Genomic DNA, 17,779 nt, shown 5'->3' on the forward strand with positions numbered 1-17,779 from the left:
TGGTAACCACTAGTCCATTGTCCATGTCCATGAGTCTCTGTTTGTTTGTCATGTTCATTTGTTGCTTTTAGGTTTATATCCCACATATAAATGATATCATGTGCTTTTCAACTTTTTCTGTCTGACTTACTTCACTCAGCATGATTATCTCGAGGTCCATCCATGTTGTTGCAAATGGCAGTATTTCCTCTCTTCTTATGGCTGAGTAATATTCCATTGTTTATACGTACCACAGCTCTTTAGCCAATCATCTATTGTAGGACACTTCAGTTGCTTCCATGTTCTGGCCACTATGAATAATGCTACTATGAACATCGGTGTGCGAATATCTTTTTCGACACGGGTTTTCAAGTTTTTGGTGTAAATACCCATATGGTAGATCAGTTCTTAGTTTTTTGAGGAACTTCCATACTGTTTCCATAGTGACTGTACCAATTTGCAGTCCCACCAGCAGTGTATGAGGATTCCTTTTTCTCCACATCCTCTCCAACACTTATTATTACTTGTCCTGTTGCTAACAGCTATTCTAAGAGGTTATAGTAGTTTCAAATCAATGATTCAAAATCTAAACCCAATGGATTATGTACATGCTTGGCCTCTTCAATAGGTTGGTTATAAAATTTCTAATGCTTCACCAGAAGCACAATTGATTAAGATGCCAGATATTGGAGTCAAAAGACACGAGCTTCCATCTCGGCTGATTTTAGCAAACCATCACCATAATATCTAAGCCTAATTTTTATCATCCTTATTTGGGGTGATATTTTTGAAAGTCCCTACTGCACTATCCTTCTGTGGTTTTCTCAGTGATAAAAGGTATTTTAATTGGAGCACACCCAAAAACTTGGCCCTTTAAGAACCTGATGGGAGGAGGTTATTGAATGAACTTGACATTGATATACTGAGCTACCAAAGAGCCTTCCGAGAGACTGGTCAGCAAGTGAAAAATCTCAGCTTCTTATTTAAAAAGGCAGGTTATTAGCTTAGCCATTACTCCAAGTTAGTCACATATTCTTACTATTTTCTTCGCCTGAGAACCAGGTCTCCCTGATATGGGGAAAATGGGAGAAAATGCCAGAGTTCCGTTACCCTGTGAATGTCATTGAGGTTTTTTTGTATGTGCCCTTATGCTTATGTCTCTGCTCTTCCTCTTATTTATCACATTTTTAATTACTTGTTCATTGTCTGTATTTGAAGATCTATATATTGAATTAGTGAAAGTGAGTTAAATCAAAAGATTGGTCGCTAGGAATGTACATTAATAACGATATTTTAAGATAGGCTTGAATCTCAATGTATCTAGACAGAGAGATCAGTAAAATCTTAAAATAGCAGCAAACCGTACTTTCCCCACATCTATTTATCCCTCCTCTAAACGGAGAACTGTGAAGAGATTAACACCATCTCTCTCCACCTTCTCTCAGGCTAATTAGCACCGAAATGGTCAAAAGGCAGGCAGGCAGTGGGAGAGAAGAGAGTAATAAAGCTCTGACATATCTGATAGCCACAGGTCTTGACTCAGGATAGTCTGAGAAGAAACTATTCACAAATGCCAGCATCTTATATTATTTCTACTTTGAAATTACCTTTGACCAAGTATGCTAAATAAAACAAAACTAAACAAAACACTTCTTTAAAAGCACATTGGCCCACATTCTACCTTAAGAAATGAAAGTAATAAGAATTTATAGTTTAGGTACTGGAAGAGTATACTGTATTCTTACTTTTGCATTTTATTTGTGCTTTTGTATTTCTAAGCGGATTGTGCAAAGGTGTGTCTGCGCACAGTGGGTAAATATGCACCTTCGCTCATGCGTGTACCTGATTCATGTAGGCAACAGTAAATGTGGGGACGGTAAACAAGGACATGGAGTACAGAAGAAATGACAATACTTTACAAGCACTTGCTGCTTTTCCTGGTGTTGATTTTCTATCCTGAGGGAAATATTCCCAGCCTGCACGGAGCATAGCCAAGAATGCAGAAGGTTAGAACTGCGCAACTGTGTTTATAATAGGATGGGCTGACTTGCAAATCCTACTCTGCTAATAGTTATGATTTTTAATGTATTCTTGCACCCTCTGCTCAGCAACAAGGGAGAAGGATTTAATGAATATGAATTTGGCTATGGAAAAGAAATGTGGAGGACTGAAGCTATACATGTTGATTTTAGCTCAGAATTCCACCCACCTATTGATAAGACTGAATTCCATTTAACTTTTTAAGAAGGAATGAATAAATATTCAAAATCTTACCTGCATTCTCCATTAGGCAATCTATTTCCTATAAGTATTTTCTAAACCACAGTAATGACTTTGATTTAGCATTTAACCTTTTACAAAGCAGTAGCTTACATGTAACCTCTGTCTATAACTGTCAAACTGCTCATTCACCAAGCCTCAGCTCAAATATTGCTTTTCAACAAAGCTTTCCTGAATTCCTTAGATGACTAGGAATCAATTTCTCTCTCTCTCTCTCTCTCTCTTTGTTTTTTTTTTTTTTTTTTTTTTTATTTTTTAGCCCGTGTATAGGTATTCTGCTCTGCCTCCCTGGGAGAAGGTTATGTTTGCAGTGGTGAGGTCTTACTCCCATATCACTTCAGGAGGTCAATCTGTCTACTTCCGCGGTTCATTAACAGGAAACTCATTTGCCTAAAGATATGAGTCACATTCTGCAATATGATCATTGTCAGAGATAAAAGTATTGCTTTATCGCTCATCTACTTTATTCTTTTGTCCTATTACTGGTTGCTTCAGAGCAGAAAGGAGTTACTTATCCACTCTCTCAAAGGCCCCAACAGTCTCCCAATGAGTCCCTTGTCTACAATGTGACTCAATCTGCACAGCCACTCCTGACTGAGGTTCCCCCATCTGGCAAGTAAGAATGCACAATTCTTATTTTGTGTTCTCTCCTAAACAAAAACTGTGATGCATGTAGTTTATTAGGGAGGTAATATCCCAGAGTAGGAGTTCATGTAATTACTGATATATTTAGGTTAATATTTATCATCTTACTGTTTTTAAAAATTTGCTCCATTTGTATTGTTTGTTGTTTCTCCTTACCTGACTTTTTAATAAATCAAACATTTTTATTTTATAATAAGATTACTTATCAATTAGCCTCTGGTTCTCATATTCTTTTACTATTCTTTTATAACTCATTAGGATGTCGTACATTAGAGTCGAAAGACCTGAGCTTCCATCTCAGCTGTCTGATTTTGGTAAAATATCACTTAAATATTTAGACCTAATTTTTATCATCCATATATTGGTGTGATATTTTCAAAGGTCCTTACAGCACTATCCTTCTGAAGTTCTCTCAATTAAAAAAGTTATTTTAACTGGAACACACTCTGAAGCACGTGTGATTATAATATGTATCCTGATTTATTAGATTCTAAAGATTTTAGTATGTATACCAAATAATGCCAGGATCGTAGATTTAACTCTGAACTTTTGCAATTTTGTTGCAATGTATTTTAATTCTACATTATTGTTAAACTCCATAAGATACTGAGATTAATTTTGTATCGTTTATAGTAATTTATACTTACCCATATATCTTTTCGATTTTTCTTCATTACTTCCTGGATTTCAGTATTTCCATATGAGATAATTTTCCTTTGCCTTAAGAACTCTATTTTTTCTTTTATTGAGATGATGGGTAACGAGTTCTCTCAGTTTTTGTTTTTCTGGAAAGGTCTTTATTTTTCATTTATTTTTAAAGATATTTTCTCTATACAAAAAGTTTTAGGTCGACATTTATATTTTTGCTCTCCATCTTAAAGTTGTCACCCCATTGCCGTTTTACTTTCATTGTTAAGAAATCAACCCTCTAGGATTTATAGTTTATTCTTAAAAATTTTAACAAAAAAATGTTTTTTAATTATCAGTGGTTATCCTTTTAAAAATTTCTTCTGCATCATTCTTTACTCCTCTTCTGGGATTTCAGTTACATGCCCTATAAATTACTATACACCTTAAAATATATTCCATCCATCTTTCTCTATGCTTCTGCTGGACATTTTCTATTAATTTATTTTCTATTTCACTAATCCTCTCTTGGTTTCAATCTTCTGTTAAATTTATTTATTAAATTCTTAATTTTGATCATTGTACTTTTTATTTCATTTGATTATATTTGATAAATTTTGATTTCTTTAGTGATCATTTTCATCATCTTTTCTATTTTTTGAGCACACTAAACTTATGTCTGATAACTTCAATATCTGGGGTGCTGTTGGATATATATGTATAGACGTGTACATATATATATATACACACCTATACATATATATAAAAATCATCCTGTTTCTTGGTTTGTCTGATAAGTTTTATTTAAAACCTGAAACGTGTTTGGGAAAATTATAGAATTTCTAAATTTGTTTGTTTTTCCATAGAGTATTCTCCTTCCTTATAGGTAAGTAGATGGATCAACTTAATTTAATCAGGAGCTGAGCTGCTTCGAAGCAGGAGTACACACTCTGTGAGACAAATCCTATCTCTCCTTCACACTTACACCTACAATGTACCTTTGCAAGGGTTCCAAACAAGATTGTAGGGCATTTACCAGGTTCTCTCGTTTATAATAATTCTGAACATTAAGTTTTATTTCATAACTCAATGACATTGCTCTCTTAGCAACTGATCTAGCATTTTGTCTTAATCTCTACCCACTCTCACACCCTAAGCTAAATTCAGCAAATACCTCGTCAAAAAAAAAAAAAAAAATCGATGCAGAATGTTGAACCTGACTAAATGAGTATCCCTTCTTTCCAAGGCCTTGGGCCCTAGTTTTCAGCTTCGGCATGATTTTTGGACCCTTTCCCTCATCCGTACAGGTAATATTGACTGTGCACTCTCATAGCATCCTGGACTGAGGATCCCTATCACAGTTACATAGTTGGTTTTCAATTTCTCCTACTCCCCTATTCATCCCCTTTGACTTTTCTGGAGGGATGTGTGCGTGTGTGTGTGTGGGGGGGGGGTTAGTTTGTCATAAGCTCCTCAATCCTAGTTAGAAATGGAAGCTCTTAGAATTATTAACATATCTGTGTTTCCTACTATAATGAAAGTTTCCTAAAGACAAATAGCATGCCCTTTTATGAGGAGAGAAAGTAAGAAGACTGAAGCAGTAAGAAAAGGAGTTCACTAAGAAGCATCTATTTGACGATAGAATTGTTCCAAAATTTATTTATTCATTCATTCAAATATTTGTTGAGTTTCATAGTACTATGTGATGGTGAAATACAGTGTAGGTAAAACTAAGATCTTGAATAGAGCAACGTCACCTGAAATCAGAGAATATGAATGAGAATTCATTTGCATTCTCTTCCTCCTTGGTTTATAACCAAACATGAAACATTTCAAGATCTGCTTTCTGTTCATCTGTCTAGCCTTATAATTGTATCTCTCCCAGCTTCAATACACATGCTTTAGCCACACTGAACTACTTACTGTATCTCAAGGGAGTCATGAGCTTTGTTATTTGTAAGTTTATTCACACCTTCCGCACGTCTCCTAGTTAACTCCTCTCCTTTGAGTCTCACCACAGACATCATTTCCTTGAGGATCTTTCCCTGCTCCTCCAAGACTGGGACAGATGTCCCTCGTGTATCCTCCTATGGGGTCCAGTGTGCAGTATGCCTATCCACAACTGTGTTGAGACAATGATATTTCCTCACTTAAAGGTCTGTTTTCCTCACCAGACAGTGAGCTTCCTGAGGACAGGGACTGCATCTCTGTGTTGGTTATTTACAGCCAGCACAGGGCCTGGTACACATTCAGTACTCAATAAATATACATTAAACCAAATCGAATGTCCAGTGGGTTGATATTATAGAAATAGCCAAGAACCATGTTCATGCAATTTAACTTGAATGAAAAATTTTAATTTCACTCATTCTACTTTTTCAGGAGAAGCATAAAGCTCGACAGAGTTTTCACACTGTTCTGATCTCTTTTTGATGGAATCTGTACTGCAAATAGCTCGCAGACTATTTCTTTTTTCTCTCATGTGAATGAAGTTATTCCTAAAGTCTCAATGGAAAGCAACAAGCCAGTAGTAAAATATTTTTTGGCACAAAATAACATCAGAAGTTAAAAAAAAAATAGCTCTGAAAGCTTCAAGCTATTTTCAGTGGTTGATATTTCTTCACCTGCTGGTTAAAATAAACTACAAGATGAAAACTTGAGCCTACCAGTCACCAGTCATACTCAACTTCTTGAACTTGCGTCTGCTCTGCCTTATACCTAAGGCTCTCCCCTCCCCTCATTTCCATGGCAGCAAAATGAAGACCCAGCCAACCAACCACTTTAGTGACTTCAGTAAATTCTTGTTTGCTTTTTGTCTGATAATGTCCTTGCTTTGGTTACTGTTTCCTAAATATTTTAATAAACTCAAGAAACCATCTTCCCAGAACATTACAATGTTCTCATTTCTGTTTAAAAATTAAAGTTGCCAAAACTTATATTCTATCAAATATTGGAAAAATTTAATGTGTAAATATCATATCTAGATCTATTTTATAGCTTCAAAGGGAAAGAAGCAGGATTAGATGTAAGGTTACAAGAAAACATATTTTCTATCACTATGGAAAATTAGAATCCTTCTACTACAGAATGGCTTGACCTAAGAGATAGCAAATCTTCTCTTACTGGACCTACTTAGCAACAAAGCTGAATGACCTCTTGGAGATGTCAAACCTCTTGGAGAAAGTGTTTTACAATACATTTTTATAAGACAACCTCAAAACTTTAATCCAAGTAAAGTTACTTTGTTATTATTTTCTTCATCATGCTTCTAATATAATGCTTATATATATTATAAGTATTTTATATAATATATAAATTTATGTGTAAATATATCTTATTTATAAGCATATATGCAATATTATTGTATATAAATGCAATGAAAAAAATAAAATGAGTGATACGATAAAAAAGTGTTTTTGTGCTTATTTTAGACTGAGCAATCAAGAGGTCAACTGAAATCTGAAAACGAATAATCAGCTCCAAGATCTAAGAGAAAAGGACATTCACAAAGAGGAAACGGCTATCAAGGAGACCTCAAGGAGGAAATAATTTATCATGGTAGAAGACGAGAAAGAGGGCTACCGTGGCAAGGGCCTATTGAGCAAAGGCGAGGATGGTACAGGATGAGGTGGAGAAGGAAGGTAGCCTCTCTTATTCCCCATAGACCTCTGTGATTCAACTCATATGCTGACTTATTCAGAACAATTCAATGCACACTATTCATAACTCTTCTTTGATCCGTCACCAAACCATGTCTCCTGGGTTCAACTTTATTCACAGGTACCACTATCTCCCTGTAGGTAGTGTGGTTTCTTACTGCAGCCAATTAGTGGAACTGTCATATGTCAGAGCTACTCAGTGTCCTGTTGAAGAGAAAAGAAAAATGCCCCCTTTTACTTATCGTGCTATATTTTTTTGCATTGTTACATTTCTTATTGTCTCAAAATCTGCTCTTTAGATCTCTCCATATAAATAAAAAAAATCTCATTCAAATAATGTTTCAGTAAACAAATATCTATTTAGTGCCTAATATATACCAGGCAAAAAGCCACTGGAATTGAATATGGGAGTGGAAGAAACAACAAATCTCTAGTAACATACACCAGGTTGGAGTCAGAAGCTTGGATCCCTCTGCTGACTAACAAAATTTACTTGATGAAAATGCTTTTTACTTCAGAATGATTTCCTCAAGGAAATGCCACATTTTCTCCTGTAACTAGACTTTAGTGCTTCAGTCCACCCATTCACCAGATAACCTCACATTCCTTGAGCCCAATGGTAGACCAGGTGTCGGCTTAATCTCATATACCTTTACCTTATTCTATTTACTAAAAGCTGCATGTATGTTAATTTTGCTAAATAATAAACTCAACAAAACATCACAATATTCTAAAACTTCATGGTGGTGATAGCTGCACAAATCTTTAAGTTTACTAAAATCAATGAATTTCACATTTATAAATGGTGAATTTTATGGTTTACAAATTATACTTCAACTAAACTGTTTTTGAAAAATCCAGAAAAATAATATTGCTTGCTATGATCAATAGCAGCCAAGATTTTAAGAGATTACTCTAAAAAACTTACCTCTTTTTTTTTATTACTTTAGATAATATGAAACATAACTTGTTCCACAAATCGTGCTTTCTCTAATTTGTTGCATATCTTTCTTACCACTTCCACAATATTTTAAATAACAAACTTTTGGTTAAGGAACCTCTGAAAGTCATAGCATCTCACCCAAACTCCCCCTCTTTAACACACTACTCTTATAATAGTATAATAATTGTGGCATGAATTTATTACAAGTCTGCAAAAAGCATCATTGGCTAGGTTCTTAGGTAAGACCTTAGCAAAAGAAGCCATATGCTGACCTATGGTCATAGGCAGGAAGAATTGGGGAACAAGGTGAAATTTATAAGGAGAAAGGAAAACATTTATTGTGTCTAAAAATATGGTAAATAGCAAGTGTATTGAGATAAAAATTTGGCTGCATCGTTGCTTGGTCCACATGGACATCCCTGAAGACTGTTTTTCCTAGATTGGTACATTAGCTACTCCATGGAATTTCACAGTTCTTTGTAATTATTTATTACTTTTTATTGGTTTCCTAAACAATCTAGGTATATCTTTTTATTTTTAAGTAAACAGTAAAGAGGTAGAGAAAAATATAATGATAAAAGAAAAATAAAAAGATACGGGAATTTATACTCTTTATGTATTTCCCTATTTGTGCTAATTCACTTTCAGCCAATTTTTTCTGCTGTACTTGTTTGGGAATATTTTCATAAAATTCTAAATTTCAGAACTTGCTTGAGTAAATGCACAGAATTATTAGAGAGCACTATTCAAATAAGCATATGGCCTATAATGAAGGTGATTAACATCATTCCAATATATAAATTCCTCCATGATTATGAAAGAGTCTCATTTTCTCTCAGTTCAATATTAAATGAAACTAAGGCCACATGCTTTAGGTGTTTGTGTTGCAAGATAGCTATAGTAAAAAAATAACTGTGTTTGGAAGTAGTCCACACTGGTAATTAAATTTGAATGACCCACTAAAACCCCAGTATGCCTTTAGTTATTTTTTTCTCAGTATCTGAGATTAACAATAATACCACAGGGCAATTTGCTGGGGATTAAGATCTGATAGCAGTTTCTGGCCAAATCAACTTCAAACCATTTGCTTCAGCTGCTTATTACATCCTAGGATGTAGTCCAAACACTATTTCGTGTATACTTATATTTTTTGCTCTTCTATTGCTAAGACTTTTTTTTTTTTTTTTGGAGAATAAATTTGCTCCACTATCAGAATGATTCTTACCAATGCTTTGTGTATTCTTCACTTCAGTTAAGGTTTGTAATTCATCAAATGTGACCTGCACAGGTTATTATATTTGGAAGATCTTTGTAAGCACAATTCTCCATCTCCTTAAAACTGGCTTCTGCCAGTATATGTCTGATCACCAACTATCATAATAGAATTCCAATTGGATTATGTCACTTCTCTGCTTAAAATCCTTCAATAATTTCTCATAGCTTTCAATACAAAATCAAAGCCCTTTGCTTGGCATACTGGCTCTTCACAACATGTCTCACTCCTGCCTGCTACTTCAGGCTCATTTCCTGCTACTTTTTGTCACATAACCTTTGTTTTCATCATTTGGAACTTTCTGTAGTTCCATTGGACATCCTGTTTGTGAGCCTGAAGATTTTTCATTTAAAAATTTTTATTCTTATCACTATCCCCTTTCTTTTTCTAATTAACTCTTATTGCCAAAACAGCCTTTTTTCCCCTGCCTTTCTTCTGTCCATTCTTGATCACAGTATTTACAATATAGTGTTGTTATCGTAGAGTTAATGGCTAGCAGTGTTTGTTCATATTGAGTATTCAATGGATTTTGGTCAAATAAATAAATAAGGAACATTTGTTGTGCTTTGAACAATTAATCAAACTAGTAAGAGTTTACCAACCATTTTATGGAATGAAAGTCTTGACAGTCATTCTAAAGTCTTAGAAAATCTAATGACATCAACTAAATCTAAACTTTTCATATGCCTTATAGCTACAGCCATTCTCTCCCCAATAAAGATAACTCAAATCTCCTTCCTCTCACCTCTTCCCCTTTCTTATCAGGTTATAGAAAACTTCAAATTATAGAATCCTTGAGTGAACTAGAAGTTGATAAGTAATCATATGTTAAACCAATATTTCATTTTATTGTTTATTGAAATACTAAGATAAGAATATTCTGAAGCATCAATTTTATCTGTACCTGATTTATAAAAAATTTTAAGGAATCCCCAGGGAACATCTTTAGTTTGAAATACATCATTAAATGGGAAGCTATTTATAAAAGCACTCTCAGAAAAATTTGCCTTATTCTCCTTGGCTTTTTAATTGCCTTAAACTCCACCAGTTTTTCCTAAACCTCATACCTCAGGTTGATTTGGAAGTCCAGATTATTTATCTGCCATAGCACTGCTCTGAACTGCATCAATCCAGGAATGATGATTTAGTAAGAGAGGCGAGGGCATATGTGGAAGCTGCTCTCTTCATGCCTGTTCTTCCTTATAGATGTGATCTAGCTACAGCTGTGGAGTTGGAACAATGTTGGATCTTGCCAGTGCCCAAATCAGGGGTGACTAACTCTGTAAACAGTAGCACACACGTTCAATCCAGAAATCCAGAAATCATTTTAAACCATTTTTCTCTTCTCCCACGTCTTGTCACTTAGTCCATTCTGACTAGGCTGTATCTTGAATATCTATGAAATCTACCAACTCTCATTTTCTGCTGCTACCACTCTGTATGAATCCACCATCATCTCTGATTCAAATGATTACAACGGCTATCTAACTTGCTTCCCTTCCTTTTGTATCAATTGCTGTGAGCCTCTCTCTACATTGCAGCCTGGGACTTTCACCAATCTGATGATATTGTTCTCCTCATTAAATCTATCAAGGGTTCCCTGCCATGCTTCGTAAAAAGTCTCCGTTTATTATCATGGACTATGGGTTTCAATTTACATCTTCATCTTCATATCTTACCCATCCTTCCCATCTTCCATAATTCCTTTTCAAGCATACACATAAACACACACATGCACACACTCACACACACACACCACTCAACTTTTAATTCTGTAAATGTGCCATGGCTTTGTCTCCTCTCCTGTTTTCCTCGCTACTTTTTATCAGTTATTATTTGCTCTTAGGAAACCTCCCTGGCCTCACATAGGTGGTTAGGTACTCCCCCAACTACCCTGTTACATTGTACTATAATATTCTCTTTCTTCTATTTCCTACTGAGTCACAGAGCACAGTCAGGGCCTGATATTAGCTCAGGTAATTATGATGCTCTATATAAATAATGTCCTAATAACAGATATCAACAAAGCATGAAATTATGGGATGACTTCAAAAGATCCTGCTTCTGTATGCTAGACAAAGTTAAATTAAAAAAATAATAATAATTAACACTTTTCAATTTAAAGAAATAAAGATGATCCAACAAATACAAACAAAAAGCACCCTCGAAGGGGCTAGGAAAGTATAATTTTGATGCTCTCTCTATACCGTCCATGAACTCTACCTCATGCATGGTAGTTACTCAGCAAAGACTTATTGAACTGAAGGCCCCAGTACGTTAAAAAATGAATACTTTACCTCAGGAACCATTGTTATATAATATTTCTTTCTCCTGTTTATTAAATGTTTTCCCAGAAAATTTTGCTTAATACCCTAAAAATATCTTAATAAAATTTTGCTCCTTTAATCTTGCCTATTTGAGACTGTATAAGCTATTCTAAAAAGACAGATAAATAATCTAAAATCACAATCATGTAGATATCAGTTTTAACAGTTTTAAGTATGTTCTGTTTGCTCTATTTCCTGTTTACCCTGTTGGATGGCTTAAATAGATTAATAGAGCATTACTTGTTTAACCATACTGGATCGGTTGTTTCTTGCCCTCTTAACTTCTATACCTTTTATTCCAAAGGATGCCGTTTATTTACTTAAGAAATATTTAATGAGAACCCACCATTTTCATGAAGCTGCACAACATAATGCAATTCAGTAGTGAACAGATAGTATAAACACATGCTCCTGCTCTCGTGTAACTTGACTCTTAGTGGGAATGACAGAGAACAATAATGAAGTTCATAAAATTGGCGCCTGTCTCAGCCCATTTCAAAATATCAGTTACACATAGTTATTATTCTTTGGATAATTAGATTGTCAAAAATAAAGGAATAAACTAGATAATTAGGGTGGGGGTGGAGAATAAATTTAACTAACTTACCCAAACATGCCTTGAACATATTTTATTTGAGGGCTGCAGAGTTATAACATTAAAGGGGCTTTCCTTTTTTTGGTTTTGTTTTGTTTGTTGCCGGTGTTAAACAAAACATTGTATCTGTATTAGCATTTTAATAAGAATTGGACATTATTTTTTCTTTAAGTGAATAAAATTTATCAAAATGTTTATAGGCCATCCATTTTCCTGAGCATCAGGAGATTTATGTACAGAAAGAAAAAGAGTCTTTTTCAAAGATCTCAATATCTCACAAAATCTCTGATGGAATACTCAGTTGTGAGAAGTATTTTTTTCTCCACTATCTGTGCCAAAGTAAGGCTTAGGTAATTTCTATAAAATCACTCTTATCTTACCAAGCCTTTTGGGTTAATAAAAATAGGATGCATTTAACTCAGGTGAATGGAAAAAAAAATAAACTTCTAGGATTTGATATTTTCATGTGCGGAATCAGGTAAATAAATACTGACAGGGAGCAAGAAGACTCTCAACAAAACAGTGTTTTGTGGCTAAACAAATGCCATTTTCTTTCATCACTGCAGTAGAAGAGAAAGTCTATCTTTCACTCACCATTGTCTATGAGAACTATTGAGAATTAAGCAGCTACCTGAGGTATTCATGTGGATATTGAGAATCACCTGTTTCTACATGCTGTGAGTAGGTGCAATAACAGTCTATGTTGTAATGGATTTAGAATCACACCCTTCTCCTGGGATAGCCTTCTTCTTACGTAATCTGAAAATATGCATGCAGCCTGAGAAGGGGCTGGTATATTGGAAGAGATATAAAGCTTTCCCAGTAGAACTCAGTTCTCATCATTCATTCATGCACGCATTCATGCGACATATATTTCTTGAGCGTACACACATGCAAACAAGTGTCAATACAAGGAAACCTCCCAAGCTTCCTTAAAATAGTTAAGCCCAGATCCTCCTCAAAGTGGAGGATGCTTCTCTTTCCTTTGGGAATTGCTCTCTAACTCTTGCTGCCACTGCAATGCTGACCTTAGGATTTCCTTAGAGACTAAATGCCAGGCACTATGAATGCATTAGAGAGTACAAAGATAAATAATGTGTGTTCCCTATACTCAAAAAGCTTATATACCAGAGGAAAATAAAAAGAAGAGAGCTGTTAATTTTAGGAAAGTTTGATAGGTGTTATAAATGGGTATTCACAGAATATCTTTTAATCAGATGGATCAATAGTCTTCCTAGAAATGGAGGGACAAAAAAGCTACTTTAAAAAAATGTGTAGAAAAGAGTTAAGCTAATGAGTGGCAGGAGGAAAGGGATACAGATATTCCAGATAAAAAGATTAAGAGTACAAGGCATAGAAGCATGAAACAGCACAGTATTCAGAGAAGTACAATTATTAGATATGTTTGGAATCAGGAATGTATTTAAGGAAATAGTAAGTTTATAGTGGTAGATCAGAGAAAATTTATGAAAGACCTTACATCTTAGATTGAGGAATTTAAATTGTGTCTTAAAGCCTTATGGAAGGACCAGCAAGGATTTTGAGCAGAGGACTAAAAGGATCACATTTATATTTTAGATATATTTCTCTGGTAACTTTGAAGAGAATGGACTCAAGTAGGATGAGCCTAGAGGCAGGAAGATTTTTGTGGTCTTTGCAATCACCCAGACTAAAATGATGAGCACCTGAAGGCATGATGAGCATAATGATTATTGGAAGAGAGAATAGAACAGCTCTGAAAGCAATCAGGAAGGAATTTATGACTGATGGAGTTGTGAGATGAAGAGAAACATTAAATGAGTTTTGATTGCAGGAACTAGGTACATGTTGATGCTTGGTAGAAGGACAGAGAATAAGGGAGGTGGAGCAGTATTTAATCGCCAAGTTTGAAATATCTGTGGTATCTCCATGTGCATATAACTAGTAGGCGATTTATAGCAAACACTTGAAACCAAGAAGAAAGTTCTGTGCTAGAGATGACTATACCAATACAAGGATTTTCAGTGCTACCACTAGCCTCCTACAATGTTGAAAAACGTTATAAAATGCACAATTTAACCAAACAAATGTGGTATCACATTAGCATTGTCATATAGTATCTCTAGACCTACTGAATATAAATACAATAAATTAAGTTAAATTAAAGACATCATTTTTAAATATCTTATGAACCTAAAATGTGCATGTCTTTAAAACTTATGCATAGGACCACATTTTAATGCCATTGGATCACATTATTTAAAAAACTGTACTATAAGGCATGATGGAACAAGTGTAAAAAGTTATCATTCTCTTTTCCTTTTAATTTTATTATGCATGAGGTGGGGGAGGGACCACTGTTTTATAATGACCTATTAGCTCTCTTAGAACACAAATCACCTGTGTGCCATGCCAGGCAGTTTAGATTTTAACCAGGTGATAGGAAGCCAGTGAAAGGTTTCACAAGGAAAATAACATTATCAGACTTAGTATTATATAAAGCTTATGCTAATAGCCCTGGTAATGATGAGAAAGAATGACAAAAGATTGTGGTCAGGAAAGAAATTTGGGAAGTTATTTCAATAATTCAGATGAAAGTTTGGATCAAGTACTCACAATAGGAGAACAGGTAAAAACCAAGAACTAGTCATAATAATAGTATTAGTGATAGAGCTAGTAGCTATTGAGTACTTTCCATATACCAGGTACTTTTCTAGCCATACATGTATCATTTTACTTAATTCTCATAACCACCCTATGAAATAGCTATTACTATTTATTCCCATTTTATATATGAGCACACTGAGACCAAGAGACTATGTAACATACCAAAGATTATACAGCTAGTAAATTATTGTGCTAGGATTCAAAATTAGACACCATGATTCTACAATCCTTGCACTTGACCATTATACCTCAATGTCCTTGCCAAAAAGAATAGACATCTGCAGATTTTTCTGAAGGCATGGGGCTTATAAGTCATTATGCAAAAATTAAAATTTTACCAAAGCCATTCAGTTAGAGGGTCAATTAAGACCAGAAAAAGAAATAGGCAAAATGATTATCTGTCTACATTTTTGGAAATTGATGGATTTCTAATTCCATGTATCAAGTGTCAGTAGCACTTGACTAGGAGTTAGGGAACATATTAATTTCATCTCTGTCCTTGCCTAGCTGAGTGATCAGACTATCATGGATCTTGGACTCCTAATATACAGGAAAAAAAAAAAAACTGAACTAAATTATTTTCAAGGCCTCTTTCAGATGTAAAATTTTGTAATTGTTAGTGTGAGCCAAGAGGGTGCTACAAAGCAGCTATTGGTTTGGCCAAGAGAGCAGAAATCCTTGAATAAGGCTGTTTTCCCATGCAAAGCATTGGCAGTGGTAATATGGCAAATGTCGTTTGTATTGAGCACTCAGGGTGAATGCATATGTTCTTGCCAAGAATTAATTGCTTCACTCTGTGGTCACCTTCATCTCAGGCTCTTGGATTAGTTTGCCTGAGCTGCAGTTATTAATAAAGAAATGAAATTTGAACATCAGAATCAGTCTCTATGAAAACATGCTTCATTGATGCAACTTACAAGCAGTTCCAAGGCCAAAGAGAATGGTCAGCCAGGGTTAAGGATCTAGGTAAAATATTTGGACAACAGCAGAGCTCAAAACATTTATTTATTTTTTTAATTTAAGTAAAATAAAATACGTTTAAAGTAAACAGTACATCACTGCCTCTTATCTCTAATTTCTCAAGTGTCACTCTTCAGGGCTAACCACTGTTCACAGTTTCTTTCATATCATTTCACAAAATTTATTACTCTTCAAGCATTTATGATACTCTTTCCCTCTAAATTCACAAATTTGATTACGATATACTTGTTTTTCTGAAACTAGCCTTCATTAATTAATATATTGCACATCTTATTTATACACAGAGATAAAGATTATTTGTGATAGATTATTTATTTACTTATTTACTTATTTATGAATGACTGCAATTGAGCTATAATTTACTTGTCTGTACCATATTTTCTTAGCTGCTTGGCTATACCATAATATAATAAGCAATCTCATATAAATCAGCATTTAAGTTTATTTCAGATTTTATCATTACAAATAATGCTTCAATGAAGTTAATTGCATATCCATGTTTGAATATTTAGGAGAAATTCCTAGATGTAAAATTGTGAAGCTATTATTAATTTGGAGAGTTTTTTACATATTGAGAGAAGCCATGCCGTATCTAATTTCTATGTCATATTCGCCATATCTAACAGACACCGGAAGATTTTGCATTTGAAATATGATTTCCTTTGTGTTTGGTGGGTCCTATAAAATGTTCTATTTTCCACTTAGGTTTGCTTTGATGACCGTCTCTGGTGGCAAGTGAGAAAGAAACAGCAAATCTGAGCATGTTAATCTTACAAAAATGCCATCAATAATCCTGTTTTGATGATTAATTTAGCTCCAATGACAGGAATTTTCTTTATGCTACAAAATATAGGCACATATGCAGAAAGAGCTACTAAGCTGCCAATACAAAAGGGTTAAACCTTTTATTAGCACACCAAATGAATCTGAACCTAGCATAGGCTCTGCTGCACCTCTACAATTACCTGGTGCATTTTGGAAATATAGAAGTGCAAATGCAATCAACATAATTATATGGCCCAGCTCTGCAGGAGAGATTTCAGAGTTAATGTAGAGCATATTTGGAAAATAATAAGTATGAAATGACCTGACTCTATAAGAAAAGCAATTTTGAGAACAAGTAACTTGAAATAAGTAATTAAGTAAATTCTAAATACTTCTGGAAAATAGGATATATTGGTATAGGGTCGTTTTGATCTTAAATCAGAGACTATCTAATAAAGGGATGCTTCTGAGTGTCAACCAGTGACTAGAGGTGGTATCTGCAGCATTGCTTTTTCAACCTTGGCGTTTTCCCAATCAGCTCTACATGCACTGTACTACTGAGCTGAGAAACACAATTTGGAGCTGACCCTTGAAATAGTATAGGGATTGGCAGTTCAGATAAAAGTGAAATAATATTTAAGGAGAATGGGGACCACAAATTGGAAGTAATAAGGAATTTAAAATCTATAGATAAAATGAATTAGACTAAAGGCATTAAAGACTCATACTCTATAATCAGAACTTTCTGTATTGGATGATTTTTGTTTTTGTTAAAGCATATTCTATGGCATTCCATTTTCCTGGATGCAGGGGATGGTGTATGGTGGTTGGGTTGTAGTATCATAGGAATCTAGGTTGGGTACAGAAGTTAAAAATATTTGGAGTTAACTGTACGTATGTATGTATGTATGTATGTATGTATGTATGTATGTATGTATGATTAAAGCATGAGCAGTTGAGGCAGATGTAGAAAGAAGTCAGATAGAGGTCCAGATGACTGCTCCATGACAGGGCCCTAAAAAAAGAGAAAAGTTGTATATAAACCATCAGAGGAAAGTG

The 17,779-nt window shown here is 34.6% G+C and overlaps 1 protein-coding gene across 2 annotated transcripts in view; it reads left to right on the forward strand.

Moving 5' to 3' along the window:
• CPNE8 (copine 8) overlaps positions 1 to 11,414 on the forward strand; it is a 176,678-nt gene extending 165,264 nt beyond the window's left edge. The window contains exon 20 of one of the 2 annotated variants that reach the window (XM_036236629.1): positions 1,759 to 2,451. In XM_036236629.1, coding sequence (XP_036092522.1) covers positions 1,759 to 1,887 — 129 coding nt within the window. In that variant the 3' untranslated portion in view covers positions 1,888 to 2,451. Of the gene's footprint in view, positions 1 to 1,758; positions 2,452 to 6,962 lie in introns of those variants that run through there. The other variant, XM_036236630.1, reaches the window with a different exon arrangement.
• Positions 11,415 to 17,779: the final 6,365 nt, after the last annotated feature.

This window comes from Rousettus aegyptiacus, unplaced genomic scaffold (genome assembly GCF_014176215.1).
Source record: "Rousettus aegyptiacus isolate mRouAeg1 unplaced genomic scaffold, mRouAeg1.p scaffold_m13_p_2, whole genome shotgun sequence".
Taxonomy (NCBI): Eukaryota; Metazoa; Chordata; class Mammalia; order Chiroptera; family Pteropodidae; genus Rousettus; species Rousettus aegyptiacus.